Raw genomic sequence first — 26,641 nt, forward strand, 5'->3', positions numbered from 1 at the left:
GCTTGCGCCGATCAAAACTTCCTGTTTCTGTTTAGCGAAACATGGCGTCAATGGCAAGTCTCTCCGCTAAAGTTGCTCAGCGAGCAGCTGCCAGCAATCTTGTAAGTAAATAGAAACTGCAAAATTATTATTTTTCTTAGTCATCAAAATGTTGACTGATATTGCAGGGTTTCCTGTGTTCTTTGAAAACTGAACAGGGACTCGTAAACCCAATGCGTAGGTTTGTATCGTCTTTACGTAAGGTCAGTTTGACAAGTTGTTTTGCCTTCTATTGTTCTGCCAGTAGGGCTCTTCTGTGTCCTCTAACCTTTGCAAGGTTTGTGTTTCCAACGTTTGTCTCGGCTCTCTATTGTTTTTCTTCTTCTGATTGATTTTTTCCATGCACTGTGTGACTGTTTTCTGACAATAATGTGACGGCTGATGTTGATCCTGCAAATCTTTTCATCTGTTATTTGGTACATTCCCCCTGCAATGTCCAGTCATGACCTTGTTTTTTTCTTTCTTTTTTATTGAATTTTTTAATAGACCTAATCTAGATCTAGATCTAGACCTCTACTTAAAGCAGACTGCTGGTTAATGGCATCAGCAATCTGTTAGTCCGAATTAATTTTGTTAAATTTTCAGAGTTGTTTCATTACTAATCAAGAATCTGGAGGTGAGTACAGTCGAACCTGCCGCTTAACGGAAACCTGTGTAAAACGGAAACCTGTCTTAACGGAAACTCCCTGCTCCCCCCTTGATATATTCCTCTTTAATTACCTGTATAAAACGGAAACCTGTCCAACGCGGAAACAGAAAGAAAAATTCGCTCCCTTCTGAGGGTTTCACCTGTCTAAGATGGAAAATGCTTTGTCCGCTCAACCCTGATTTGAAACAAAACTCTCAAGTTTGGTTCCGACGGCTCTAAACTTAACGCTATGGCCATGCTGCTGGGCGAGGAAGGGGAGTAGGGGTGCAATTTGGGGGTAGATGTTACCCCATCGTGTGCGCCCTGAGCGATGCAGATTGTCAGTGCAGTGTGGGTGTGATATCTCACGACTGCCCGTGAGAGTGCTCGAGTTGCGAGCCACTACGGAAACTTTCTTGGGTAGCCAGAAACCAGAGGTGTGAAATAAGATTGACCAGTGCCAGCTGAGAAAAAAGTTCCTCGAATCGTTGTTACATGATGGCAGTGAGGGGTGGCATTGGTGGTGGGTGGGGCTAAGGGTGGAAGCAAAGGAAATGTTCAAACGTTCCTGTTTTAATAGGTCAAGCAGTGGTCCTATGAAATGCAAGCACTTCTTGTGTGGTAACTGGAGACTGACGCATGTCATTATCAGAGAGGATAGCAGCTGACAGGTGTGAAGTTTTGACCACTGCTTGCCGATCGGACAAGCAATCCTTGATCCCACCAGCTGAGCTTTTGACCACCCCCCCCCCCCCTCAACTTCCACCTCCCCCTTAATTCCCCTGTCTAAGACGGAATTTTTTTCTGGCTCCCTTGCAATTCCGTCTTACACAGGTTCGACTGTATTCCATTCCCATTCCATTCCCACCCGAGGTGGGAATAATTTTTTGGCCGGCACTATTTAACCGAACGTTCGGGAAAATAAAGCTGGGCACAATTTTTCCGAAGGTTCTGGAAAATAAAGCTAGGCACTATTTCTCCGAACGTTCGGGAAAATAAAGCTGGGCACTATTTCTCCGAACACTGTGAAATCTCTTCCTTTCCCGCAAATTTAGGATATTATATAGATCTATAATTAAGTATAGAGGCCTACCAAAGATTGTTCGTATACAATATGGTTCAATTGGTCAAAAAAATGTCCGCAGTAAATATTTATATAAATAAAAAAATGCTACAATTCCAAATAGTTTTTCGCTACAGATATGACGTGTTGCCTATGAAGGGTGCTGCTCTTAAACGTAATGTGTTGTTTTCACTCGTGTGCTGTCTAGATCTAGATCTAGATCTACGGAGGGTTATTGATAACGACACATTGAACTGGCATCTGCGTTTGTCACTGCTGCGACTAATTTACTGACACTGGGAAGCCCCTTAATGTGTGTGATTCCATAATTTACATGTGTAATATCCTGTACTTTTTTTTTTTTGATTACGCACATTTAGGGTTAAAACAGCCAATCTTCTTCGGACAGGTGGACACACGCCCTTTATTTGTTAGTTAATGTTTGTTGTTGTTTATGGGCTGTTCTAATTTTGATTTCTTTCTGTTGTGAAACCTTTCTTTTTCAAGTTTTTACACTCTCATCTAAAAATCTCTAGACTAGCTCTTGAAAATTGAAATAGGTATCTATAGACCCAAAAATTTGCTCCTGTGTGTGTGTGTGTATGTATGTGCATGTGTGAGTGTGTCTGTGTGTGGTAGTAAGTGGAGAGTGAGGAGTGTGTGTGTGTGTTTGTTTTTCTGGCTTTATTTCAGCCTTTATTCTGTAACAGTTCAAAGTATACAAAAATAGAAACACAGGATCCATTCACCCCAGGGCTCATGAGTCGTTTGTCTCTTTCAGTTTCACTCATTCATTCAATTCCTGTGTTCTCTCCCGCGGCTCATCCCCGTCCGCATGACTTTCATACCCCACCCCCTCCCTCCAGGCACACACAAAGAAAATCTCACCCATTCCCTTGCACCCTGTGAACCATGGACAATAATATAGGCAAAACACTGCCTGAGCTGCATTCCTTTCGTTCGTGAGCTGTGGACCAGGCCAGGGTGGTCGGTGTCGTCGTTGGCGCCGAACTCTCGCAATAAATAGTCAAAAAATCATGAGACCGGAAGCCGGAAACCGTTAGAAGAAATAAAGATCGGCACTTTTTCTCCTAACGTTCGGAGAAATAGTCACTTCGTAATTTTTTTGGTTATAAAATTTTTGCACCCGCCCGGTGTCAGGTAACTTCTCATCTGTCTTCTATCTAGATCTAGATCTAGATCTAGATTCTAGATGTTTTATTGATGTGATACAATGTAACAAGCTGAAGGCCGACCTCTAAACCTGGGGTGAGAATGAGAATTACTCAATTAGACACAAACACTGACAGGTCTAGGCTAAACTTTAGAAAAGTATCTAAATCTAGATGTAGTACACCTCTACAGTTTTATGCTGGAAACATTGAGCATTATATTCAAATGAGAGTGCTAATTCTAAGGGGAAAAATACGTCACTTCTAGCTTTTGAATGCTTTCTGTCATGTCATCAAATCAGTCTCTGCAAAGAAAAAGGCCAAAAATATGAATGAATGAAAGTTTAAAAACTAAATCATGATGCACACAAGAAAACACTCGCCTTAGTAAAAAAATGGAGTAAAATAATTGTAAATCCCTTTAGGGGGGTGGGAAAAAGAGAAAATCTTATTCCCACCCCGGGTGGGATTAATGGCAGCCAATCTAGATATAGGCTAGATAGGCCTAGAATTAGAGTCTAGATGAAGACAGATCTAGTTCTAGATTAGATCTAGATTCTAGATTTTTATGTGATCGAAGTGTCTACGTACACGGTAACCGGGCACAGTAGTTTCAGTATCTATGTACATGGTAGGCTAACCGGGTGCTTAGTTTCGGGGGCCCCTTGTGCTAGGTGCATGGTAAATGTTTCGCCCCCTTCATGACCTTGACTTCTTTCATTTTTTCCCCGCTTTCCTTTTGCATTTATTTGTATCCAGATTCACGTAAAACTTTGAACCCAAATTATGGAAAATACTCGTCTAGTTTCCTCATAGACAAATGTGACCCCAAATAATGCAACACACTCTAGGCAACACCCCCCCCCCCCCCCCCAAAAAAAAAAAAAAAAAAAAAAAAAAAAAAAAACCCAGCCAAAGTTGTGCCTTTATTATTTTTTTTCTTCTTTATCCTCAATTAGTACATATTATCTCAGCAAGCACTTTAAGCCCAAGTGTAAAAAAAATACCCCCACCCCCTCCCCTCGGTCGTCCCACGCTGGTTGAATCCCGAAAAGTACCTCGACCAATGCGACCAGTATGAATGTACTTTGTTGACCTCGACAACCGACGGTCCCTGACATGCATGCTACTCACATGTAGGAGGTCATGTCACGTGATGCGAAAAAGTGTGTTTGAAAGTTTCACTGACAGGTCTTGATGACTGGCCCTAGTAACCAGAACTCAGAAAAAGCTTTCTTTTAAAGCAATAGAAAAACAACGAATAGATTATTTTTAGGCCAATGTCATAATTGTTCAGTAATCAGGCCATCTTTGGAGAATTCTGGGTAACAAAAACGAAAGAGAAGTCAAAGTCATGAAGGGAGCGAAGCATTTACCGTGCACCTAGCTCAAGGGGCCCCCGAAACTAAGCACCCAGTTACCATGTACATAGATACTGACACTACTACGTGCCCGGTTACCGTGTTCGTAGACACTCCGTTATTTGAAAAGAATTCAAATCTTGAATCTAGTGTTGTCGAGTCCGAGTCCAAGTGTCTCGTTTTCTAAAGACTAGACTAGAAATCTGTATCTAGATGTCTAGATCTACTGTGGTTATGATGATGAAATTGAGAAAAAGACCAGTAGCCTAGCCTAGTTTTAGTTGAACACAATGTAAATTTTCGGCTGTAGAACAGAACACACGTGAGGCATCGTGGTGAAATCGGGCGCTTGTAAAAAAAAATTAAATGGAAGAAAACTGCAGGTAATTTTGTCTCTGCTACCAGGCGATCCATTCTTTCTTTAATAAGAGAAAATATAAGTTGACTTCTATCCAAGGTCTTTGGGTTTCTTGTCGTCAAAAGCAAGAGAAATGATTAAGCTAAGATGATGGTGATCACTCCATAAGCCCAAAAAACTGACGAGTGTCTGATTCCATTGTGTCGTGATATGGCCTCTAAAACCGTCACAAATAAATATATATTTTTTTTTTTTAATTTCAAGAAAATCTCAAATCTAATTGCAAAGCATCAAATAGCCTAGGGAAATACAGGGTAGCCTTGCCCCTGAAACCATCCAGATTTTTTTGGGTTCAGGTTAAAAAACAGAAACCTGATCCAATACCGCATGGCACAAAAACATCAAGAAAATGTTTCAAAATGTACTACAATGGTGCTCCCTTAGTAGCAACCCAGGTTATCATTATAAGAGCAACATAACTGCAACCTAAACTTGTGTGACATAATTTTTCAAAGCTCTGTAAAACCCTCTTTACTTAGACATCAACTTTAAACATCAGCCTCCGTTTTGTGCTCTAAATTGTCTGATGAAAATATTTTTTTAAAGACCCAAATGGTGTGATCCATTACCGACACTGGAATCTATAATCTCAGTGTTCAGTGTGTATATGCATTCCTCTTCTTGTTTTTTATTAATTTATATCACCTCAACAAACTGGGGAAAAAAGTGCACTGTGCAGAGAACAGGAGCTTAGTTCACATCTTTTCACAGAGAGTCTCCTTCTTTCAACAATTTGAGGGGTAAAAGTCTTGGCCACTGTGCATAACGTTACTGCCAATGCTGGAACACTCACTGCCTATGTTCTTACTCACTGACATGACGACATCACCACATGCCTGTGACTAAGACCCGTACACGTGTATATGTGTACGGGGTGGTGGTGCTGATGGGGGGTTACTATTTTTCAATGTTTAGAATGAGAGCATTTTTTTCAACTTTGAGTGAGAATGAGAGAAACAGAGAGAGAGAATGCAAATGTTATTCTATCTATAGAGTACACAGGTTTTATTCTGCCTGTAGCCATTCAAGTTTCAGTTTTATTGTGACTGTAAAGTGAGTTTTAATTGTATTTTACATTTTTTAGTACATGCATCACCAGGCTCACTGTGTGACTAATTTTCTAATAGAAATTTTTATACATAATACATTTAAATAAACATATTTTTGTGTTTAACATACACACCTGTCCAGTAGTTTTTCATTGAAAAATCCGATATCCTTATATGCAATGCTCATTGAGCTTTTTTTTTTTTTTTTGAAAATGGAAATGCACAGCATGACATGACTGCTATTTATTATGCTGAGCAACAAACTTCTACTTTTTTTCTGCGCCATGGAGTTTAAACCTTGATTTATAATTAATGGTAAGTCGAGGTAGCTGAAAAACTAAAAATGGCATCAGTTTTGTTCTGTCACTTGAGTATTAGCAATAATAAATGCCAATCTTGTCAAGAAAAAAAAAAGTAGGTGACATCAACGCTTTACCCTCCCCACGCTTTAACTTCAACATTTGGTCATCACCATCGGCCTAACAGCAACCAAGGCGGGCTTTGCAGAGAATTACTGTTAAGCTGACCCCTGTAATTTGCGATGGATAATATGTAAAGTCGAAATTAGTGTAAAATAGATAGAAAATTGACAAGAAAAGTGAATACCGGAGCATGATAGTGGAAAAAGTAAACAAAATATCCTTATATAATACTCCTATTAATGTCAAATTCAGACTTTTATATATATATTCTTTTTAATGTCTGAATTGATTTTCAGCTAGGAAAATATCCTATAATTGAAAATAAAGTAATCTTCTGCTTTTTCACATCCAATAATCGTCTTTCTGCCTTTTCTGTGTACTTTCCTCTTGTTCTATAGATTTGTTCTATGTAAAAGGAGCTCATTCATAACGTTCGTTCACTCTGGCTCAGACAACAGTTCATGGGAGACAAAAAAACATAATGTAATGAACATATTTCAGACCGTTTGCTTGAATTTTGAAACATTTTTTTCCCATTCCCACTTCTTTTTTCCTCCCATTTACTAATGATTTACCTTGACTTTGATGTCCTTTTTGTCAGGCCATGTTCCTGAAACCTGCAAGGTAGCATGTCTATGAATTTTTCCTTGTGTGTACTATCAGCCGTTGTGTTCCGTCAAAAAGAAAATAATGGTATTCTCAGAAGTACACGATGGGAAATACACAATGGATGGCAAAATGACATTTCTAATGCATGCTGAATTTTTATATTACATCGATGTTATCTGACGCAACAAGTTATTTTGACTTCACTTTTTTGTTGAATTGCAGCTAGATTCTTGGTCTCGTGTCAGTTTTAAGGCCTCCGTTTTTATTGTAACTATTTTCTGTTCTTTTATTTCAGTTTAGCAGCATTGGAAAGCCCCTTGCTTCTTCTCGGGATTTCCATTTTCGCGTACATGGAAGAAACACTGATGCCAAATCATCAACTTCAGCTGATGTGAGTATTATATTATAGTGTTAAAAGAACAGTCACAAGTTACAGTAATAGAAACTAGTGATGGAGGAATATTAATTACTTGTAGAAATGTGATTAAAATTTGGAACTCTTCCTTGAAATTTTCAGATGTGAATTAAATAAAGGTCAAAGGCTTTGGTTTGTACCATATTTGAAACAAATTTGTGGTTACCTGAAGAGATACAAAGTTGTTTCATATACAAGTGTTGAGAAAAACGGAGATGGATCTCATCGTAGTAGTTAATTTTTATGACACAAGGCGCTCCTGAGCTTTTTAAACTTTTGCTCCATTCTAAGAGTAGGTTACTAGTTCACATGGTCTATACTTTCTTGTGTTTCTATTATTCTCATCAGTTACATAAGTAGTTTTATCACTACTGGACTGACTCATTGAATTTTACCTGCCTCTGCACACTAGCAACCATGAATTTTATTCTCATTTCGTGACGATGTGTAATCATGTGCGTGTGATAAGCAAGTAGATGTGTGTGTGTACGTGTGTGTGTGTGTGTGTGTGTGTGTGTGTGTGTGTGTGTGAGTGTGTGTGTGTGTGTGTGTGTTTGGCATACATGTGTGTGCACATGTGTGCGCGTTATGTGTTAGTGAGTGTATGCGTGTGTTTGTGTGTGTGTATGTGTATATGTGTGTGTATGTTTGTGTGTATATGAGTGTGTGTGTGTGAGTGTGTGTGTGTGTGTGTCGCGTGCATGAATATTTTTCTTAACATGCATTTATGTAAAGCGCCTAGAGCTGTGTTTACACGGGAGTGGGCGCTATGGAAATGATCTTCATTATTATTATTATTATTAATTAGAGAATGTGTTTATATAGACTGTTTGTTCTGTCTTCCCTGCCAGATCTCAAGAGACTACCCAGTGGTAGACCACCAGTACGATGCCGTGGTGGTGGGTGCCGGTGGCGCTGGGCTCAGGGCGGCCTTTGGTCTGGCTAACGAGGGCTTCAAGACTGCATGTATAACCAAGCTCTTCCCGACCCGATCGCACACTGTTGCTGCACAGGTAAAACTCTTTTGTGATTTGAAGACATTTTTAAAATGAAAAGTAAAGTTACGGATGTTATCTTTGTTAATGTAAAAAGTTTTGTATCCCTTTTGAGATTAGACTTCATAGAAACTTCCTTGGTGGGTGAGCCAATTCATTTTATTATATGTCATTTCCTCCCCCCCCCCCAGCGTTGCAGCTATATATACATAAGCTGCTTATTAAAAAATGCATTGGGCCTGTTTACTATCAGGGCTCTTTTGCAACTGATGGTCTGTTGAAAATAGGGCAAAATAAACTTGTTAAACATAACTGAAGGGTATTGGAAGAACCGATCTCATGACTTTGTCTTTGCTCTCAGATGTTGTTCCAGAAGAATTAATTATGTGTAGTAGATGTAATCACTAAAAGTTAACATACTGATTTAATCTATTAGTGTTGTTTCGATATTTGTTTGGGCGTGTTTTCTTGTTAGTTTTTTTTTGTATTTTGGGAGGGGGGGGGGGGGGTATCCTTGTGTAGCCAGTAGGAGAATAATATAAGTTGTCATTGGGTCAATTAGTATAAATATAGAAAACTTGAGGAGTACGAATTTGTTGTGTTTTACTTTTTGGGCAATTTTTGTTGCTTTTAACGTACAAACAGGCTAGGGTAAATGATTTAAAGTTTAGGTCTTATGTTTGCTTGACCTCCCTGTGTCCAGTATACAGAAGAGCATAGAGTTTAGTGGCATACAGTGTTCTTGGTGGTAATTAAGTTTCTTGGTATGTGTAAGATAGATAAGTACAGTATTTGTGTGTGGAGTTTGTAGTGCAAATGCAGTGTGCTGAGGGAGTGCTCAGGACTTGGAGAAATTATTATGTCAAGCTGAATAAACTGGTCATGAATGATGTAAAGAATGATGTAAAGAAAGAGAAATTCATATTTCTTTTTTTTTTTCAGGGTGGCATCAATGCTGCATTGGGTCACATGGAAGAGGACCATTGGCAGTACCACTTTTACGACACAGTCAAGGGTTCTGATTGGTTGGGAGACCAGGATGCCATCCACTACATGTGCGAGGAGGCACCTAAAGCCGTAATTGAGGTAAGGGTTGCGTTCTGGCCCTGTAAGAGCAGGGGAACATTGATAGTTTGCTGTCCTGCCAGCAGGAGCTGCAACTCCCCTCTAAGCTGGAGTTGTTCCACTGGTGTGTCACTGCCTCGCTGTGTAGGGATGTGTTTTTATTTATGATAGTACTTATGTCTTGTCTGTCCCTGTTCTCAATTTTTGTTAAGGATTATAAGTGCTTTCTGGATGTTTCATGCTGTTTCGGAGTTGTAGTACATTGGAAAATAATACATTGCATAGTTTTATGCCCCTATATGTGTTTATTATTTTTATTTTTACTTAATTCCGGTGTCAATGTCTTTCAGGCATTGTTCAGTTTTATCAGTAAAGTTACAATGTTCCTACCTTATTGAGACTTTGCCTCTGGTAAGATACTCCCAAGTGAACCTGTGATGATTAAAATGAAATTGGTTTCCCTTATGCACTTGCGAGCGCCGTAAAACCTCTACTAAAACTAAACTAAAATTGATTTCATGTAATCCACCTATGAACTTTGTATATACATTAATGTTGCTTAATCCTTTTAGCTGGAGAACTATGGAATGCCCTTCAGTCGGCTGGAGAACGGGAAGATTTACCAGCGTGCCTTCGGAGGCCAGAGTCTGAAATTCGGCAAAGGAGGTCAGGCCCACAGATGCTGTGCTGTGGCTGACCGCACAGGTCACAGTCTGCTGCACACTTTGTACGGACGGGTGAGCGCTGATGTTACATTCTTTATCATTGACTTTGGGTGCGCATGTAGGATGATGTTATTATTGATGTGGGAAGGGTTTTTACAAATTCTGAAACACTTTCTTTTGATACTCTTAAAATTCTTGTGGAGTTAAGAAGAAAGACTGCTATTGCAATTGCAAAATTGGACTGATATATCAGATATCAGAGAGTGTCACACGTCTAGTTTTCGGCCTAGAGGGGCTGTATTTCTTTTTCTTAAAATTTCGCTGCTTGATTCTTGTCTGTCACTGATAATATTCTCTTCAATTTTTGGCATTGTTTTAAAACTGTGTATTATAAATTAATTGGGTTTTTTTCGTTGTAGAGAGACAACCAAGTTGTTAACGCTACATGAAAATGTGTTTTAATGTTAAACAATCAAGTTTGCCATGGTAGGGTGAGTTTATAAATGCTCTTTATGCAATGAGTTCTCAAATGCTCATGGAGTAGAATATTTACAGCTTATAATGAGCTGTTATTCGGGGATTGCCGTAATGTGAAGATGTCTTTTCAAATGCAATGAGATAAGTTCTCAATATGATGCTAATCTAAGTGACACTTCCAACAAAGGTAAAGTATTGAAACGTTGTTTTTTTTTCAATGTCATAAAGTGATGGCCATAACATTATGTAAGACAAATAATAGTTCGTAAGACAAACATGTCTGAGATTGACACTCCTGAATTATAATAAAAGTCTTGTTAGTCAAAAGTTGATTTTTCTAATGTAGGTCGATGCTAAATAGTTAAAAAAATGTCCTTAAATTGGTTATGAACAGTTGTGTCTTGATCATTAAGACTTTTTTTTCACCTCTTCGCTGCTGTTCTCAAATAATTTATGGGCCTGAACCATGTAGTGCTGTGTCTATGGCCCATAGAATTTACGGGACTGACTAGTTGTTTTGATACCAATTATAAGGGAAGTTACTGCTAAAATCGTGAAATTATTATTGGGGTACCTTCCTTATATGTTTACCTCCATTTTTCCCCCATTTGAAAGTGTCAGATTAAGATTTTAGCTCAAAGAGAAGATTAGATCTAGATCTAACACATCTACCACCCTTGATTTACTGGCTGTAAACACAGATGGGCTTACATGTATGTATATGGATTGTACAAGCATTGTATAAAGTAGGAAAAGCCTCTTGTCACTTCTTCTTTTCTTGCAAACACTTACACGAAATGTATTCCCCTTTTTTGGTCTCAGTTTATCATTTCTCAAATGTGTGTTGTTTATGTTGTTTGGTGGTGTTGTTTTTTGGCACCATGTTCGATGTGTGGTTCAATTTAATGTAAAATGTACATGCAGAAATTCATGAGGAAATATTCATAAATAAAAAAAGTTATGGGAAGTAAAGTGGGGTCACTCTTGAGCAGCATTGGTTCATGGGAGTTCCCCCGGAACATGAGGCCTATTTACATGCGGCATTGAAGGGGTTAAGACTCACTTTATTTATTGGAGAGTGATGTGAACATGACTTATAAACCAATAAAAAAATTTTGAAATTTTGTTTTCTCTGTGTTTTCAGTCACTGAAATATGACACCAACTATTTCATCGAATACTTCGCCTTGGACCTGATCATGCAGGACGGTGAGTGTCGTGGAGTGACTGCCCTCTGTCTGGAGGATGGATCCATTCACCGCTTTCACTGCAAGAACACCATCATCGCTACAGGGTATGTGGCAGTTGTTGTCCTGGAAACTTGACTGTCTACAAGAATGCAGTCACTCCTAAGATTTACCAATACTAGAGGGAAAAGGAGAATGGTGGTGATGAAGTACTTTGGATCAGCTGAATAAATGCCTTTTTTTTTGCTACTGCATATATTTGTGGTGTGCTGACAAAATTAGTTTTTCTCTGAATTTAGCCTTATGGAAATTGGTACATCGACTTCGTATGTGGTGTTTGTACAATTTACAAGTATGGAATAATAAAAGGTATGGTAGACTTTAAAAAAATGGTTTCAATTGAAAATCTATAAATCTGACCCTAGTGTCGATTTTGTGTCGATATCTTTATTCTTGGATTTCGAGAAGCAACTCATTTTATCAGCGCACTTCACATAATATGATATGCTAGAGTGACAAGGTTAGCGGTGTGGTCGGGTGAACTTTCTCATCTCCAGAAGACTATTACAGCAGCTGGTTGTGTTCCTGTATGATATGGAGAAAGGAAGAAGAGGGGATGGGTCAGGGTACTGTAAGAGTAGCGTCAAGCCTGCTAGGTATGTCAGTGTTATGGGGCACGGAAGAAGGTGTAAGGGGCTGACGAACACGTGAATGAATGGAAGAGGGCTGACTCAATGAGTGTTTTCAAGAATGCTTGGGGGGGGGGTTGTTGTTAACTAAATGTGGCGCTAGAATATTGATGTTGCTACCAGGCATTTTCTAGAATTATGGCAGTTTGACATCTCTTCATAAGCATAATGAAAATTAAAATGCGTTGCGTTTTGAATCTTAAGTATAATTTTGCATGTATATGGCAGGTGTTGGCAAAACACCTGTGGTGTGTTTTGCTTTTCTATCAGAAAGTTTTGCTTTTTAAGTGGCAGTTAATAAACATTGTTGTGTCTTTGTGCATTTAAAAACAAAACAAAAATGGGTCCCTTTTAGTTGTTTTTTTCTGCTACATTCTAATCTCTGTGTTCAAAGACTTTTCTCCTGATTATGATTGTGAACTTTGCTCATTGTGCTATATTTTCAGTGGCTACGGACGTACCTACTTCTCTTGCACTTCTGCCCACACCTGCACAGGAGACGGAACCGCCATGGTCAACCGTGCCGGGCTAGCCAATGAAGACATGGAATTTGTGCAGTTTCATCCCACAGGTTAGACAATTTTTTTTTAGTGAGGACCAGTTTCTGTTTCATGCCATAATGGGATTGTTTACTTTAAGTGTTAGTGGTTACCTGATATAAGTTGTCTATTTTCTGACAGAAAGATCCATTCTGCTCTGAAGTCACCTAGCAGGCTTCGTGAGTCAGAACTAGCTAGCTCACTGGCATTTCTGTGTGTGCTTTGCTGATGAACTTTGACAATATTGCAAAGTTGTTGACGGTACTTGTGTGATTTAATGATGTTCTGAGTGATTTTGATTCGTAATGAAACTGCTACGGTCTAACTCTTGTTGTGTTTAAGTGAAACATACATAGTGAATGTATGCTTCAGTGTGTTTAAGTGTGTCTGCCTTTTTGTCTGGGTTGGGTTTTTTTTAAGTGATGATTTTAGTAAACTATAACTATGCTTTTTTGCCTTTTGCCTAAAACAGACTGCATTGAAATTGAAAAAACTTGAATGGAATCTGCAGGTATCTACGGCGCCGGCTGTCTGATCACAGAAGGCTCCCGAGGAGAGGGAGGCTACCTGGTGAACTCTGAGGGAGAGCGTTACATGGAGAGATATGCGCCAAATGCTAAGGATCTGGCCTCTCGTGATGTCGTGTCCCGTGCCAGCACCATTGAGATAAGAGAGGGACGGTAAGATGATGGATCGAAAACTATGTCACTACTATCATGTGTTTTTGTAAGAAAAATTGAACGCTGGAGTATTCATGGGAGATAGATTGGCCCACATGTAACAGTAATAACTGGGCAAAGGGCAAACAACGGCTGGATTTTTTTGTTTTTGAAAATTGTTTGTCCCTGGCGTTACATTTACTCAGAAAGTCCCCCGAGCCTACAGGACCTGTGCTCCTGAACTCCCTTTGGTCAAATGCTAGAGTTACTCTGAGACACATGCTTGATGTGCAGAGGTGTGGTTGCGTTTTTGTTCATAGGGACAGCTAGTAAATGTTTAATATATGTTTTGACATTGCTCCCAAAGTATTGTCTTGTTGTTAATCCAGCTAATGCCCTTCTGCCGGTATGTCTTGTTATAAAAGGTTGAACCTGCTCAAACAGCGACCTGTCAAAGAAATGGCATGTACAAATGACCACGACCCTTCCCCTTGCAATTTTTTCAAATTGAAATGATAATTTTTCAAAGTTGTCTTGGACAGGTTTGACTTCTCCTTTTAAGTTTTTCCCTATAGCAATGTAAGGTGATGTTCAGGTTGTACAGGAAGGAGATTTGTGTCCAGTAGTTCGGTGATGGAAAAGTGGGTGCTGAATAGTTTCTTATAACAATCATAAAGCAGGCTCTGTAATGGACGTTCTGGGTCAATTGTGTTCTGGTGATACTCTAGTAGTGTGTAACTGACACTATCCAAGTGGGTAATTGGCAAGTGCTATGGTTTGGTTTGCTCCTTCTTTCCTATCAAACATCGATCGTCCTTTTCTCCCCCTCTTTTAAAAATTTTTTTTTTTTATTTGTTTGTTTTGTTCGTCTTTCTTGTTACAACCCCCTTTAAAAAAAAAAAGAAACACTGCCCCAAGAAATCCACTTGCCAGAGGACTGCTTTCTCCTCAACAATAGGTAGTAGTCTTTGACAGATCCAACTGAAGTTCATCCCTGTCTGTTTATTCCCATTAATATAATAAAATGTTTTGTGTCTTTGTGTTTCCCCCCCTCCCCAGTGGTGTGGGTAAGGACAAGGATCACGTGTTTCTGCAGCTGCATCATCTAGACCCTGAGGTGCTGCACTCAAGACTTCCAGGTCAGCAGTCTAATTAGGTCGATGTGTTTCTTAACTTTTAGGCCCCCATCAACCTGATTGAACGGGTGGTTGGAGGGTATCGGTGATGGTGGCTCCTTTTTTTTTCTTTCCCTCTATTATTTCTGTCTGCTTGTCTGTCTTACTTTTCCCCAGCACTAAATGAGCTTTATAGTATCGATGTACTTCTCTTTACTCAATCAAACAAACAAGCAAAAACTACGCAATTTTGATCATTGGGAGTCTGATTACTTTGACCACACCTGTCTAGACCACAAAAACCAGTTGGGGATATGTTGGCTACATGGCAAGCGAAAGATTGAGATAATTAAAACAATATCCTCCTTGATGGGAATTGAAACTCATATTTTATTCAAGGGATCACATATGTACGTTACACCACAGAGATAGGGTTTTAGTACTCGTATTGTTTTTTTATTTTTTACTCATTCCTTGTTGGTTTTCAAAGTCTTTCTGTTAATTTTTCTTTCCTTTCTTGTGTATTCATATAAAAATGCCATACATCAGTGGTTTAAGTATTTGAATATGGTAAGTTGCTGACCCTGGAGGTGTAAGTAAGGAGTATGGACAATATCTGAGTACTTATCTTATATTTTTTGCTCGCTCTTGGTGATGACATGTGCATCTACTTTCTTTGAGGTTCGTAAACCTGAAATTTCGCTGTTAATGCCTTCATGTGTCTGAGGCGGTACATCCAGCATATAAAACACTGTTTGTCAACATTTTCAAAGGAAATTCACAGAAAGATATTCCGCTCCTTTTAATCTGAAAGAGATGTGGGGCTTCATGACAGTTACAAATTAGGACTCCCTGTCAGAGACGCGCTCAATGGACGATGAATGGTGTGAAGAAATATACCCTCTCGGTATGTTAAGATACCGCGACCCCAGCGCTTTCTTCTCGTATCTCCTTTTTTTAAAACTGTTAAAATGTGACATCCTTTAAGCTTTGTTATGAACTGTTTTCACTGTTATTAAAAATAGAGATATGACAAGAAAGCACAGGGGTCGTGATACATAAGTGTTAAGTTGCCTATTGTTCTGTTTGCCCTCAGGAATCTCTGAGACTGCCATGATCTTCGCCGGAGTGGACGTGACCCGTGAGCCAATCCCTGTACTGCCCACGGTCCATTACAACATGGGTGGTGTGCCCACCAACTACAAGGGACAGGTATGAAGTTACAGCTTTGTTCTGGATTTTGTTAGAAAACCGGGGGGGGGCAGGTTGTGTCTGGCAGAGTTGGGTGAGCATTTTGTTTCTCTTCTTTACAGTATTACTATTACCACAGTTCATCTCTGGATAAATAATTGTGTTTTAGAATGATGTTCTGCAAAAACAAATCTTTTTTGTTTTGTTTATGAGACTGATTTGTAAATGGAATGAAACCCTGCCAAATGCATCTTGCCAGCCGCTTCCACAGTTTTCCAACAGACAGTTGCAGTGTTTTCATTTCTTTACATTCATTCTGACCATATCAGTGGCTGGATGCAAGAGTCCAACAAACACCATTGTGCTATTGGCCGTCAGTTGGAGTCTAGCATTCAGACTTCGATATGGAAATAAAAGGGGGCATGAAGATGCAAACAAAATGTAGCCGTATCTACACCTATTGCCTGAAGACATTTTTTCCAGTTTTTGCTTATGAAACACAGTTTCAATAATAATTTCAGTCTGTATGTTCTGGTGTTGGAAATTAACAAAAAATTTTAAAATTATCTTTTCTGCCATACGCAAGAAATAATGTTTGGAGGTAGGATGGTTTGGTTGTTGTTTAAGTTTATTAACATGTTGTGGAGGGTATTTAAAAAAAAAATTTATCTTCTTCCTTCAGTTAGGGCTTCCATAGAAACAAAATATTATAGAATCCTCTAAATTCTGCAACCTGTGGCTCAAACAGGGAACTTGAGACTGCTGTCTCAATGAGATAATTAAAAAATGTAAGAGCAAAAATGATTTTTTTATTTTACAACTGTAGAAGTTGAGCTAATGTATTTTCTGTTCTGGTGCTGCAGGTCCTGCGCTACTCCAAGGAGACCGGGGATCAGGTGGTGCCGGGCCTGTACGCCGCTGGAGAGGCGGCCTGTGCCAGCGTGCACGGCGCCAACAGGCTGGGGGCCAACTCTCTGCTCGATCTGGTCGTCTTTGGCAGAGCCTGCGCCAACACCATCATCGAGGAGAACAAGCCGGGAGAAACCATCGGACCCATCAAACCGGTGAGTATAAGGGCCCGTCGAGCCTGGCCTGCTTCTTGCTTTGCAATGATGATGATAATAATTATAATAACAACAATAATAATGATAATAATAGTAATAATAATAATGATGATGATAAAATTAATGATGATAATAACAGTAATAATAATTTTTTAAAGTAATGATAACAATAATAGTAATGATAATAATGATAATAATAATTATAATAACAATAATAATTATAATAATAGTAATAATAATAATGATAATAATAACAGTAATAATAATTTTTTTTTTAAAGTAATGATAATAATAGTAATGATAATAATAATAATCAGCATTCAGGCTGTGCATTTCCGTTTTCTAAACCTTACTCATTGTGCATTTGAGTCAAAGTAAAATCACATTTTATAATTACTTGACAGGTGCACACACAAAACTTATTGAATATAGTTCAACATGTTCGGTTGTGCCTCACAAACCCCCGTTCCCATCCCCTGTATATTGTTGTGTCATGTTTACGAGAAGAAAGAACTTATTAATTCTTCCCTTTTTTGCCTGGTCTCTAGAATGCCGGCGAGGAGTCTGTAGCCAACCTGGACAAGCTCCGCTACGCTGACGGAAGTGTGACCACAGCGGAGCTACGTCTACAAATGCAAAAGGTTGGTTCCGAATCTATTGAAATGTCGAGTTCATTTTGTGAAGATTCAACGACTATTTATTATCACTTGAGTAGTTCATATTTCTTTCAGCAAGTGTGTGGAATGGGGGAGGGGAGGATGTCCTCAAATGTGTTATTTTGTCCGCTACTTTTTTTGGACTCTGCTGTAACTGGAACATGTACTTTGTGTAGTTCGCAGCTATCATGTTGATTTGCAGTCACCCACAACTCGTTTTACCAGTGCCTCTAAGATTATAGATCTGTATTTAAGAAGGGCATATTGATAGCGTTTTTTCTTTTTGGTTTGGGGTTTAGGGAAACATACCTTATAGATTGAAAGAAGGAATTTTCTTCCATTAAAAAACTTGCTTTTTTTTGTTTGTTTCATGCAATAGTTATGTATTTGAATGTTGTCTCTAGATATTTTATCTTGAACCGTGATGTGATCTATAGGACATTCTACTGTTGTTTTCCTAGGTGATGCAGACACATGCGGGCGTGTTCCGAGATGGACCCAGCATGAAGGAAGGCTGCAACAAGATGGCCGCCATCTACAAGCAGATGGAGGATCTCAAGGTGACTGGTAGTTGGGATTGTTTGGGGCTTAAAGCTTTCTCTTCGGTCTAAAGCTCAGGTGGATCCTACTTCTCTGCTTCTTTGTCTGCTCTATCTCATTCGGTCTCTCTTTTTTCGTAGCTCTAAATCACTGTTGTTTTACTTTAATGTATTCTCAAATTTGTCGTCCTTGGCGTTTATTTTTTTACTTTATAGGTGAACCTGCGTTCACTGAGTTCACTTACTACTCTGCCACCCAGGCCCACAAAACAAACCTCAGAAGTAAGAAGTTTTAACGTATAGCACATGTTTAGCTTCGAAAAAGCTTGAAATATTATGGAACTCAAAATTTCTTTGCGTCAGATTGCTCAAAACTAGACACTGAACAGATAAAACTTTTGAATTCTAAGGGAGTGTATTGCGGGAAAGAAAACAAGACAAAAAAAACAACCATGTTTGTATCCTCGTGCAGGTGTCGGACAGAGGCCTGATCTGGAACACTGACCTGGTGGAGACACTGGAGCTGCAGAACCTGATGATCAATGCTGTGCAGACCATCGTCAGTGCCGAGGCACGCACAGAGAGCCGAGGGGCTCACAGCAGAGAGGACTTCAAGGTTAGTTTGTTGGCTCAGTCGGGATCATCATCCACATGATTGTTAAAACAAAAAGAGAGTGTGGGAGGAGAGTCTTGGGGAAAGTTTTTGGTCAGTTTTTGTAAATGGTATAAATTTAAGAATTATGGAACTACTGCACCTCAGTGTTTCATGATAAGAGTTCCTCAGTAGAGCCTGAGAAGAAAACTCAAAGGAGCCGTATACAAAGGGAAAGGGATCGCGGAGAAAGTCTTCTAGTTTCCACGTCAGCCTCGAAATTGTGACCACTGAAATGGAAAGAAAGACAGAAGAGACCATTGCGGGATTGTTGAGAATAGATAAACATGCGTCTTATACTGTGGGAGTCGCATTCAACGAGGTTGCCAGGACCGGCTTGTTGTCCTTGTTGGATCCGACCTCTCGTTGAACGTGACTAAGGCTAAAGAAAAGAAGAAAAATAAAGGGGGAGACAAAAAGACAGTAAAAGAAGAGGAGAGTGTGATTTTTCGGTAATTCCCCTTTGCATTCCTATAACGGGAACTTGCCTACATTGGCATTTTTCTTCTGAAACTGGAAGTCCCGCTATAGCCCTGTTCTACGGTACTGCTGTACTAACTCACAAAAGGATGACGCATAGAAAGAGCAACTGAAATCAGAGGAAGATGCTTTCTTCATCCCCCCAGCCCCCGCGCCACACAGTAGGCTAGGCCTAATAACAGGCTCAGTTTCACGCAGCCCGCGTCGCGTTCCCACCCACCCACTCCCATCCCTGCCGTAGGCCAACCCTCGCCCATCCTCTTGGCTTTGGGGCATACTAAATTTTGCAATTCAATGCGTAAGGAATGGAGGATGGACCTTGTGCTTCACGTGAGATGGAGGGAAAGGAGAAACATTCTTCGCTTTCGGGGCTGCTAATTGACTTTATTTGGGTATCGCGACCTCGTTGAAAGCAACTTCGGTCTTTTTGCAACCTCGATGGGGCTAACGTACATTTACAAAGAGATATAGAGGAAAAAATCGGGGATGAAGGATTGCTTCATTGGAGCAGAATTCTCGCTAAATTTGACCTCGTTGAATGCGGCTCCCCCTGTACTGCATTACTCAAACTTCTGATGGCATTTGTGCTTTGATGCACTCCTCTTTTGACACTTAACCAATGATAGTACATAACAAGATGGGCCACTTCTCTCTTTGAGCCAATTAAAAATGTGTCCTCAAAATTTGGTGGCACCCTCTTCACAAAAGCACACTCTTTGCGAACAGAGTTACCCTACTTGAATTTTAAAAAATCAAAGTGAAAGTTTTGGGATAAATTTCGGAAGAACGCTTTTTTAAAATGGTTACGCTGACAAAAAACCTCTTCCGGAGGAAAGGGTGATGGTTTTCTTCGTTTAATTTGACTTTAGAATGAAAGGCGAGAGGTCATTAAAATATTTAAAAAACTAAAACTCCGCACTGAACGTACCCGAACTGCTGATGAACAGCAGTCGATCTGCACACGCAAGGAGGTGCTACCCCTATTCTTTTTCTAGAAAAACGAAAGAGAGCTTCAAAACAGACTGCAACGCCATCTGAAGCAAAGAGCATACTTCCTGCGGACACTTTTTTGGCTGAGTGGCCCATCTTGTTATTCACTGTCTTTGACTTAACTCAGCTAGCTGTAACACCAAGTGCCCTTTGCATCATGACACAAATGTGGGCCTAATTTGAGGGGCTATTTTGTTGAGGAATTTCAGTGTTCCATGGATTAGCTAGAGCTTAAAATTTTTCACTGTTTGGTACATGTAGATTGTTACAATAGTTTCTTGAGTGTGCTTTCATACCAGATTGTATCCTAAGTGTGTATGTGGGTGTGTTAATAGGATTTTGTGTGTGTGTGTGTGTGTTGCAGGACCGTGTGGATGAGTTTGACTACAGCAAGCCAGTACAGGGACAGACCGAGAAGCCCGTTGACCAGCACTGGAGGAAACACACACTCTCCTACGTCGATGAAAAATCTGGCAAGGTACGTAATTACACAGCCAGGTTGCTTCTCTGTAGAAAGACTTGTCGCAACAATTTTTTATTATAGTTAGAGTATAACAACACTTGCAAATGAAGTAGGCCATACAAGTGCCGAAGATTATGAAGGTATTTCTTGAGAGCAATGTCCAGATAAAAGAACGAGAGATACAGCTGATAGATGTTTGATAGGAAAGGAGCAAACTGTACCAGAGCACATAACCAACCTCCGCACTGTAGTTGTATCTTTTTTTCTACTTATTTTTCTTGTTCTTTCTTCATTCATTACTGTAATGGTTTACAAATCATTGAGGTACTCGCTCGGATTGTGCAGGGTTCTTATTATGTGTTGTGACTTGGGGAAGGGGTGGGGGGGGGGGGGGGGGCTGGGGTTGAAAATGCTCATCGTTAATAGAGTTACAGTCTGATGCCATTAACGTCATTTTAAAAAGTTGAAAACCATATCGTTTTAATTGTGATGTTTGAAAAATGATATGATTATGCTTGAATTAGGAAAAAAAAAATTTGAAATGAGGAACCCTTTAGCCCACTTGACCTGTGAAATCAGTGAATACACATCTTTTAGTCAAAAGCTATATGTAAATTTTAGCAAGCTGTGGTGGTAGTTTTCAATCTTATTGTTATCATCACTGAATCAGCCACGACCATTGGCCCCCGTTTCACCTAATTTTGTTCCTTTCTTCAGGTGAACCTCGACTACAGGCCAGTCATTGATAACACTTTGAGCGAACAAGAGTGCCCACAGGTCCCCCCGGCCATCAGAAGCTATTAATCAGGTCAGTGTCGGCTTTCTTTTCTTCTGTTAGTGTAGGACCCGATAGTTAGACCCAAGGTGTCCAATTTTTTAACTGAGAAAATTAAGAAATAAGTTTCCATCTAAAGGTGGAAGTGTATGGAAGCAAAGATTTTTCAATGCTGCTGAAGTTGTTTTTACTAAGTTCTGAGGCAAAGTGATGTAAATAGATGGGTGTGACTTGGAGTCAAGGTTGGGGTAAAGATTTTTTTTTCATTTTTAATAAAAGCAATGAAAAGCGCAAAGTTGAGAGCTCTAAATGATTGCCTTTATACATCTATAGAGTTGACTCAAAAACACTCTTAGACAGTGAACAAAGAGCTCTGTCTTGGTTAGACAGCCTTTATAGCAGAGTGGGCATTAGGAAACTGATCAAAGAGCTATGTGTTTAGATTTTTGAAATATGGTTTTCACTTGATCTGATAATGTGACTTGTCATTTCCCCCCTGATTTTAGTTGTTTTTTTTATCTTGATTCAGTGATTCTTATGTAGTACTACTGGATGTGCATGATTTTTTGATCATTTGAATTGGTAACCTAAGTCCTGTTAAGGAGAAATGTGATGTTGATTTATTTTTTTTCGTGAGAATTGCAACTTGTTTGGGAGAGTGACTTAACAAGGCCTAACAATTTTTTCTCTCTTAATAGTGGTGAAGAGCAATAACAAGGGGGACAATTTTCATGCTTTTGAAAGTATTTGTGTACTGTGTTGTGCATTCAATCTTAACTCTAAAACAGTATAATGCAGGTTGAAAAAGAGGCAGGAGCTCTGAATTTTTCATCCATCTCCTAGTCAAGTAGATGGAGAGTCTTCTATAGAAACTCCTCCCAAAGTCAACTTTGTTGGAGAACGCCCCACAAGGGTGATCCACGCAAAAGCCCAGCATGATATTGATTGAGCTAATGTTGCGCCTGCATTCAATTTTGAGTTTTCTTTAGCCCTTTTCGAAAACACAGGCAAGCCTGCCCTGCTCCTAGAGTGGTTTCATGGTCATATTTTTCATTTCAAAGTGACTCAAATTGATGTGTGTTGTGTTGTATTCTGGTCCAAATGAATGCCCTTCCCTAAAGTAGTCACACTTTCAAATTTCACTTATTGGCTGTGGACATTTGGTAGACACTCCAGTGTCGCCTGCTCTGACTCACTCTCTGTGCTATCCGAATCAGAACCTAGTAAAGTATGACCATTATCAAGCATTCTTAGTTGGAAATTTTTTAAAGTCATTTCCACTTTGTGATGATTTTTTGGGATTTTATTTTCAGATGTGGTTCCTTGTGTGTATGCAGCTGAGACAGGATGAGTTAACTGTTTTATCATTGGGACTGAGATCTCTAATGGCCTCTGCCCACCTTATGTCAAGAAGAACTTGCCTACTCAGCCCTGGCCAAATTATGTTTGCTGTTTCCTTAGTAAAACCACAGTTGTTGTGGCCGTCCAAGCAGCGACTTCGGTATAATAGGTAATGAGAGAAAAGCTGACAGATTCACGAGGAATGGAATAGGACAGAACTCCTGAAGAAAGTTTAAATGTTTTTAGAGAACTCCCAATATCATGCTTATCGAAGAATGTTTTCATAGTTTTTCCCGCAAGATCACAAGTGGGACTGAATAAAAGATAGGCGAGGTTGGAAGACGCACACTGACAGTTTGTGCAAATTAAAATTTAAAAGAAAGGGTAATGATTTCATGAGTATTGGTACTTGCCTAGAAAGCTGGTGAAAATGAATACAAAATAGATTAGCAGATACTAATGGTTTAAAGAGGACTAGTATAGGTGAAAGAAAGGTGTAGTTATCTTCCGAGAACTTGGAAACTGTTTCGTAACGAAGAGCAAAGAGTTGAGTGTGTCACATTTATAGTTTATGTCCAGCTTTGCGAGCTGACATACTCTCACATGTGCCGCTGAGCTTGCTCAGTCGGTGGAGAGTGTTCTCAATTCTCAGAGATTGGACTCTTTTTTGGCTTACCAGACTAGAGGATATTGTTAGTTATGTTATATGACTCGAGCTGTATTCATCTATTGCTGTTGCAGTTGGCTGCATTGTATAAACATCCAGCATAGTTTGCCTAGCACCAATTGCATTGTGATTAGTTAGCCTTCACGAATACTTACTTGCTCTTCAATGTTTTGTTGGTTTGTTTAAAAAAATACCATTTTATTATGTTTTACTTAAATATATATGCGGGTTGAATCTGTGTGCTTTGCTCAAATTTGCCCCTCCTACCCCTCATTCATCTGTCCATTAGAAGGTTTTTGTTTAGCGAAGATACTCAGATGGATCCAAAGTTAGCCTGGGTTTTTTTTTAACCTGTCTTATTTTTTCTTAGCCAAGAGTTTTGCAAGGTATTCATTTCATATAAGAGTAAAGTGACAGTTTGCAGGGTACGTAGGTACGTTAGTACGTAGTTTATTTACCTGTATTGAAGCCAAAGTGAAGCACTTGGTGCAAAGCCACAGTGCATGCCAGGTCTGCTCTAAAGTAGTTTTTGGAAATGAATCTTGTCATTTTTTTATTGAATTTTTTTTTTCGCGTTTGTGTGTTCTGTTTTGTCCTCTCAGTATGGATGAGTGGTGCGTAAATTATCACGGTGGAAAATGTAAAATTTGTCTTTCGATTGTTTGTTTTGTTCCAACGGTGTCACACGGCACACTGTTGGACTCGGCATGGGGTATAAGTATAAGGAACGTTCTGAATTGACGTGTTGCTATATTTATCTGTCACACGTTGGTTGTTTTTTTGGTGTTTTTTTTCGTATTAAGGTGCATGTACGTAGATCAGGATGACCACAGAGACATCCTTGTACATACTTTTTATCAAATAAACGTGAAGTTTTCTGTGATAAACTGGTTGTTCTTGTGGCTTGACGACGTACTTGTTGGATGTTTGTTATAATTCTTTTTATCTGGTCCTGTAGTTTGAGTTATAATAGAAAGAGAAGCGCACATCACTGTAGCAAGATCAGTCATTGCAGGATAGCATCACAGTTGTCTTAACTTGAGTTTTTCAAATTTTACAGAAGAGAAGAGGTGAAAACTTTTTTTTTTTACCTCTATAATAAATATTCATCAACAGTGCATGGAATTCCATTTGATGAGTATTTTTTTAAAATTAGTTCATGACACCGAGATTTTTTACTGAGCATGTGCACCTTCCCATGGCAGTAGAATGTCAAGAAGTGATTTTCGCCCAAACTTGGAGTTGCAATACTTGAACTGCTACCCTGCAATTTGGTGCTGTGGAAAGGCCAGACGAAAGGACTGGAAGTGGAAGAGAAGAGAAAAAGAAAAAAATATCGGAGGCAACCTCCAACCACCTATTCGCTTGTTCTCAGTGATTGTGTTTGTAAGTGTGTGCGCACGTGTTTGTGTTTGTGAGTGTGTGCGCACGCTCCTATCACCAGCACTGATAAGAGATCTTCTAATTTGGGTGGGTGGCGGGTGCTCTGGTCTGGTTTGCTCCTTCTTTCCTATCAAATATCTATCATACTTGCCTCTCTTCCTCCTTTTTTGTTTGTAGTTCTCTTGTAAAACTTAAATCTTCGGCACTTAAATGATATCTCGGGGCAGTGCCACTGACTGCAGTGTCTTAAGGCCATTCCCAAAAAATTTCTCGGTCGAGCACAGTAGAATTGTAAATGTGCTGATTCATGTCACGCTCATAACTGCCTGATCTACAACAGGGAACTGTTGCTTTTTCTTTCCTGATCTTTACTATTGTCATTTTCCTCTACTTCTTTTGTATGTTTGTTACTCTCTTGTGACCTGCTATTGCTATTTTTGGGGTGCCTTGATAGTCGAAGCAGACCTTGTGCTGTTGAAGCTAGAGAGGTGAGCAGTCTGTCTGGTTCCCTGTAAAGACTTCTCTGTTGACACCCACCCCTTGACGCTCATATGACCTTATGCAGTTGCGAGTGCCGTAAAACCCTCTACTACCCAAAAAATGATATATATATTGTGTTTCAAGTGCTGTAAAACTAACAAAAAATGTTGAAAAAAAATCAACAAAACTTTAAAAAGAGCTTCTACCCATGAGACAGTCTGGTCTTCTTTTGTACTCCTTATTTTTTCCCAGCACTAAATGACTACGATATTATTGTGTCGATGTGGTTATCTTCACACAAACATGATCCAGTAGATAGGGCCTACTTAAACTTAAACGAGATGGATACAGGGTACAGAGTACTGGAGAAGAAATAAATGTTCTTCTGCCCGTATACCTGTCCCCATCGTTTTATGCAAAGAAAAATTCTGAGATTATGCAAACTAAGCCAAAAAATGTGAAATTATGCGATTCTGTTAATTTTAACAAAGGGTGATAAAGGAAAATAATCAGAAATCCTGCAAAAAATGATCAAATTTTGCTAAATTATGCGGGGTGCATAAAACCACGGGGACTGGTATACGACCTTTTAGTGTAGCAAGTGCCGTAAGACATTTACTAAAACTAAAACTAAGAATGTTCTACATTCCTTTGAGGCATCTCGTGTCTCACTGAGTGGTTTGTGTGCGGTCTGGTATGATTTGCTCCTTCTGTCTATCGAACATCTGTTGTCTTTATTTATCCTCTTTCTTTTATGAGTATATGGTCGCTTTTAAGGACAAGCGGGCTAACCCAGATTTCGAGGGTTTCCAGAAATCTTGAGCTACACCGAAAGAAGGCATTGTCCTACTTAAAATTAAAACAGAAGTTTGGTTTCATTGGTGTGTATATTTGTTTGGTTGTATAGAAAACTCTCCTTGTCTTATAAAGAAACTGAACTAGGGGCAAAAACTTTACCTTCGATTTTCTCAAAACATTTTTCGGGATATCCCTCTTGTGCTTAACAGCGACCATAATATTCTCTCCGTTCTCTTGTAACACCTCTTATCCTCGGCACGGACATTACATGACCTGTTTGTGTTGCAAGTGGCGTAAAACTTTTCATGTGTCTCTTCAGGTGTTTCATAATATTACGGTGGATGGTTGGCGGGTGCTCTGGTGCTGTTTGATCCTTCTTTCCTTTCAACTTTCTAACATCCATCGTCCTTGTCTCTCCTCCCTTTCATTTAAAAGTTGCTTTCTAGTAACACCTCGCTAATCTTCGGCATTTTATTATGTTATTGTCACCCTACTTACTGTATAGCGAGTGCCTTAAAACGGGTAATAGAAACAACAACACCAACAACAAAACTAAAACATTAACTCTGGTGGTATAAAAAAGTACCATGGTACTG

General features: G+C 39.4%; 1 protein-coding gene across 1 annotated transcript; it reads left to right on the forward strand.

The window, feature by feature from the left end:
- Nucleotides 1-24,271, forward strand: LOC101852642 (succinate dehydrogenase [ubiquinone] flavoprotein subunit, mitochondrial). Its single transcript, XM_005104734.2, has 17 exons — nt 1-101; nt 7,057-7,152; nt 8,028-8,189; nt 9,114-9,257; nt 9,809-9,973; nt 11,523-11,671; nt 12,700-12,824; nt 13,304-13,472; nt 14,511-14,590; nt 15,663-15,778; nt 16,621-16,821; nt 17,370-17,462; nt 17,939-18,037; nt 18,489-18,632; nt 20,503-20,616; nt 21,319-21,409; nt 22,690-24,271. Exons 1-16 carry the CDS (start codon nt 42-44, stop codon nt 21,403-21,405), a joined length of 2,004 nt encoding a protein of 667 aa, XP_005104791.1. The 5' UTR covers nt 1-41; the 3' UTR covers nt 21,406-21,409; nt 22,690-24,271.
- Nucleotides 24,272-26,641: the final 2,370 nt, after the last annotated feature.

Source organism: Aplysia californica, unplaced genomic scaffold (assembly GCF_000002075.1).
Source record: "Aplysia californica isolate F4 #8 unplaced genomic scaffold, AplCal3.0 scaffold00433, whole genome shotgun sequence".
NCBI lineage: Eukaryota > Metazoa > Mollusca > Gastropoda > Aplysiida > Aplysiidae > Aplysia > Aplysia californica.

Coding starts and splice junctions, on each gene's coding strand:
- LOC101852642 (XM_005104734.2), top strand. CDS start 42: ATGGCGTCAATGGCAAGTCTCTCCGCTAAAGTTGCTCAGCGAGCAGCT. Junction 18,633..20,502: donor ACAGCAGAGAGGACTTCAAG/GTTAGTTTGTTG, acceptor TGTGTGTTGCAG/GACCGTGTGGATGAGTTTGA. Junction 20,617..21,318: donor TCGATGAAAAATCTGGCAAG/GTACGTAATTAC, acceptor TCCTTTCTTCAG/GTGAACCTCGACTACAGGCC.